We start from the raw sequence: 4,475 nt of genomic DNA, 5'->3' as shown, positions 1-4,475 counted from the left end.
ACTCCAGTTGATTTGAAAGAATTTTTTTTTGTTGGAGTTGCCCTTTAAATTCAATGGCTCATGGTTCCAAACTGTACTTTTACTAAAAGGGATAGTCAATGGGGGAGATTCATCAACCATGGTGTAAAGTGAAACTGGCTCAGTTGCCCCTAGCAACCAATCAGATTCCACCTTTCATTGCCCAAAGAGTCTGTGAAGAATGATAGGTGGAATCTGATTGGTTGCTAGGGGCAACTGGGCCAGTTCTTCTTTACACTAGCTTAATAAATCTCCCCCATGGTGTGGGATTAGGTGAGAGTAGTGAGCAGACCCTTGATCTTGAGTTCAGATGGATATTTAAGGGCCTACACCTCTGAGATGTTCATGGTCCTGTCCTGGCATACTCCTCAATGGTCAATCTTTGGCTTTGGCCATGGGTAGGATCCCCAAGGTTGCTGTTTCCTATGAGGGAAACTCAACACAGCATTTTTTAGCAATGTACTGTATGATCGCATGGAGTTATCCAGGCTTAGACAAAAATGGCAGCTTTCTTCCAGAAACAGCACCACTCCTGTCCATAATTTAGGTGTAGTTTTGAAGTTCAGTCCTATTGAAATTAATGGAGCTGAATTGTAATACCACACACAACCTGGGACAGGGGTAGCGCTATTTTTTTTACTAAAAAGTAGCTTATTCTAGATAACCTCTTTAAATTAAAGTCATATTATATGAAAGTCTATGGTAGTATCATGTGATATATGATCTTGGCACTACATGGTGGCATTACATTATTATTATGTGGACTGAAATTAAACCTGAAAATGTCAAAGAATCTTACTTTTCTGATTTCCCATTTTCTATAAAACTGTCCTTGGAGGTATGGTAGTCCAGAATGGTACCCATGAAAGGAAACGAATAGTTGGATGTACCCTATAAATAGCAATTGCCAACAATAGTGCCTCCTGACTGAATACATAGTCTTTTATGTATGAATCCAGGCCATGTACAAAAACAATAAAGGATGATTGCGACAAAAAAGAAACGGGAATAAAAAAAAAAATCATTACGGCAGATAAAACCTACAGCACAAGGACGTTTGAGGCAGAGGGAGGAACCCCAGCTGCCAGGCGGGAGCCTATGCGCAGAGAAGGCTTCATATAAAGGGAATGGAGGCTGAGCTCAAGCCTGGATGTGAGGTGCATGTAAAGTGGATGTAGAGTAGAACACGCAGAGCACACGCCGGGATCTGATCATCCGCTGTAATACATGCTGGGGGGATAGGCAGGAAAGGCAGCATGAAATCTGTATAGAGAGAACACAAGGCAATACACTGCCCCTACTACAACTTAAGCCGGTCACACTGTATAGATTTTGTCATCCATCACACAATAGCCTATTGATTGTTTAATGATCAGACTATTCATCCAGAAACAATTATCCCGGTGATTTTACTCTTGGCATATGCTCATTTCTTCACTAGTCGTTGTTGCATTAAGCACATCCTTGCCTCCATTTGTAATGACGATAAGTCAGGTGGTTGACCGTAACTTCATTTTATGACCTCATTATGCTGCTTCCTTCCCAATGAAATCAGAATAATATTAAAGGGAATTTTTATTAGCCACCTTTTTTTTTTTTATTAAATCAGCTATAAATTCCTATACTAACCCACTGTTCAATATATGTAACCACGTCTGGAACTCCAAATTCCCTTCACAGTTAAATGGGGCTATACATGATTAGAAAGGCTGCTTTCTTTCAAAAACAAGAGCCACAACTGTCCTTAGGTTGTGTGTGGTGTTACGACTTGGCTGCATTAACTTTGAAGGAACTGAGCTGCAATACCACAACCAAACTGAGGACAGGAGTGGCGCTGTTTCTGGAAGAAAGCAATGTTTCTCTAATCCTAAGACTTTTCTATAGACGAGGATTGGTTATCAATATCTGATCAGTGGGGGTGACTGAGGAATCAGGGACGGGTTTTCCGTCGCAATTCTGTAGTGTGTACTTACCCTAACCCTGCCGATCAGCTGTTTGCCAGAGTCTCGACATATACAGAGAATAGAGCCAGAAACAGACAGCTCTATACATTGTGTAGAAGCCAAGTGAGGTCACTGAAACTCTAATTCCCTTCAGCTGGGAGCTGAGCTGCAATATTCTAGTGCTGCCACCATACAATGTACAGAGCTGTCTGCTTCTCTGAATGTATGTGAGCACCACGGCTCTGGCAAACCACTGAGCGGCATGGCTACCAGCTGTAAGACCCCCACTGATAAAATGTTTATTGCCCTTCTTCAGGATAGGCCCCCAGTGAGAAAGTCCTGGAATCCCCCTCTAATCATTTAATTAGAAGTCAGCTATGACTAGGTCATCATAGATTGCAAGCTATCCAGCTGGGTCATCACAGAATGAAAGATCAATTTGGCATTGGGGAATTGACTTCATGGAGCAGAAGCTATCACACTGGACAGCTGGGTAGTGGACATCCTGCTAGATCACTCTGGAGTCTTTCCCATTGGGTCATCATGGAGTGTAGGTTTTCCCACTGGGTCATCATGGAGTGTAGGCTTTCCCACTGGGTCATCATGGAGTGTAGGCTTTACCACTGGGTCATCATGGAGTGTAGACTTTCCCACTGGGTCATCATGGAGTGTAGGCTTTCCCACTGGTTCATCATGGAGTTTAGGCTTTCCCACTGGGTCATTATGGAGTGTAGGCTTTCCCACTGGGTCATCACGGAGTGTAGGCTTTCCCACTGGGTCATCATGGAGTGTAGGCTTTCCCACTGGGTCATTATGGAGTGTAGGCGTTCCCACTGGGTCATCATGGAGTGTAGGCTTTCCCACTGGGTCATCATGGAGTTTAGGCTTTTCCACTGGGTCATCATGGAGTGTAGGCTTTCCCACTGGGTCATCATGGAGTGTAGGCTTTTCCACTGGGTCATCATGGAGTGTAGGCTTTCCCACTGGGTCATCATGGAGTGTAGGCTTTTCCACTGGGTCATCATGGAGTGTAGGCTTTCTCACTGGGTCATCATGGAGTGTAGGCTTTCCCTTTGAGTCATCATTGAGTATTGGCTTTAACATTGGGTAACTTGAAAGTTGGCATGCCACTGGATTAGAATGGTGTTGAGGCATTCCCACTGGATAAATGTACAATGGACCACACTAACGGTCCCCATAACTTTAGGGGAAAAAAAAACTGCCGATTCACTGATTTTGGTGGGACTGGCCGACTCTCTAATGTGTATGGAGACCTCCCGACTCTCCCCTGAGAGATGATACAGAGAGAAGGGTTAGACATGATGGCTGCCTCCAGTGCTGTCTGGCAGTGGCTTAGGGCCCTATTACACTGGACGATTATCATGCGAAGAATCGTTAAATCGTTCAAATTTAAATGATAATTGTTCTGTGTAATTGCAGGCAATGGTTGAAAAATCGTTCGTATGTCGTTGATCGTTGATTTAGATCTGAACCTAAAATTATCGTTAATCGCTCGTTAATCGTTCGCTGTAATTCCACGTTTGTTCGCTCAAGTTCCGCATTTTTTTACTAATTGTTCAGTGTAACTGCACATTGTTCATTGTTTTGCTAAGGGCCCTATTCCACCGGACGATTATCGTTTGCATAATCGTTAACGATTAACGATCTCAAACGACCGCTATTGCGAAAGACCTGAAAACGTTCGGTCATTTCCATGGAACGATAATCGTTACTTATGATCGTAATTGCGATCGTTTCTCTTCGCTATTTATTCGCTATTGCGTTCGTATCTATTGCGAACGACCGAACGATGTCTTATTCAATGCGAACGATTTGCGAACGAGCAACGATAAAAATAGGTCCAGGTCTTATAAAGCGGTCAACGATTTCTCGTTCGGTCGTTAATCGTTAACTGCATTTCAACCGAACGATTATCGTTCAGATTCGAACGATTTAACGATAATCTGAACGATAATCGTCCGGTGGAATAGGGCCCTAAGATCAGAAGGAATAAACGATCATAGTAACGATCGCAATAACGATCATAGTAACGATCCTAACTAGCGATTATCGTTCTGTGTAATATGGTGAACGATTTCAGATTAACAATAAACAATCTCGTTTGTGATCGTTTATCATTAGTCGTCAATCGCTAAAAATCGCTCCGTGTAATAGGGCCCTTAGCCGCATCAGGTGTAGATTTCTGTGCCCGCAGATCAGTCCAGTTTCAATAAGAGGCGTGCACCTTTTAGTGAATCCAGCGGGGTAATTGGGGGCGGAGTTTAACTTGGGGGCGGAGCATATCAATATTTATAAATGCCCCCCTCACTGTTTAAATATTGTAAAATATACATAACCAATTATATTCCTCTTCCTTTCAATACCCTAAAACCCTTACTTCTTGCTGCTTGGCCTTAATTGACTTTATTGTGGCTGTCCCTTTAAGACAAAATGATACTGAAAAGGGCTCCAGATGAGATTAGGAAACACACAAGAACTAATAGAACCGGATTA

At 42.9% G+C, this 4,475-nt stretch overlaps 1 protein-coding gene across 1 annotated transcript; it reads right to left on the bottom strand.

Annotated features, from left to right (window-relative positions):
• Window positions 1-2,474: 2,474 nt before the first annotated feature.
• On the bottom strand, window positions 2,475-3,116 carry LOC138768747 (uncharacterized). The gene has a single exon (XM_069946702.1). The coding sequence runs from the start codon at window positions 3,114-3,116 to the stop codon at window positions 2,475-2,477; it is 642 nt and encodes a 213-aa protein (XP_069802803.1).
• Window positions 3,117-4,475: the final 1,359 nt, after the last annotated feature.

This window comes from Dendropsophus ebraccatus, chromosome 12, assembly GCF_027789765.1.
Source record: "Dendropsophus ebraccatus isolate aDenEbr1 chromosome 12, aDenEbr1.pat, whole genome shotgun sequence".
In the NCBI taxonomy this organism is placed as follows: Eukaryota; Metazoa; Chordata; class Amphibia; order Anura; family Hylidae; genus Dendropsophus; species Dendropsophus ebraccatus.
The sequence above is the reverse complement of the archived record's forward strand: the minus strand, read 5'-3'. Positions and strand labels throughout refer to the sequence as shown.

Coding starts and splice junctions, on each gene's coding strand:
- LOC138768747 (XM_069946702.1), bottom strand. CDS start 3,116: ATGCCTCAACACCATTCTAATCCAGTGGCATGCCAACTTTCAAGTTAC.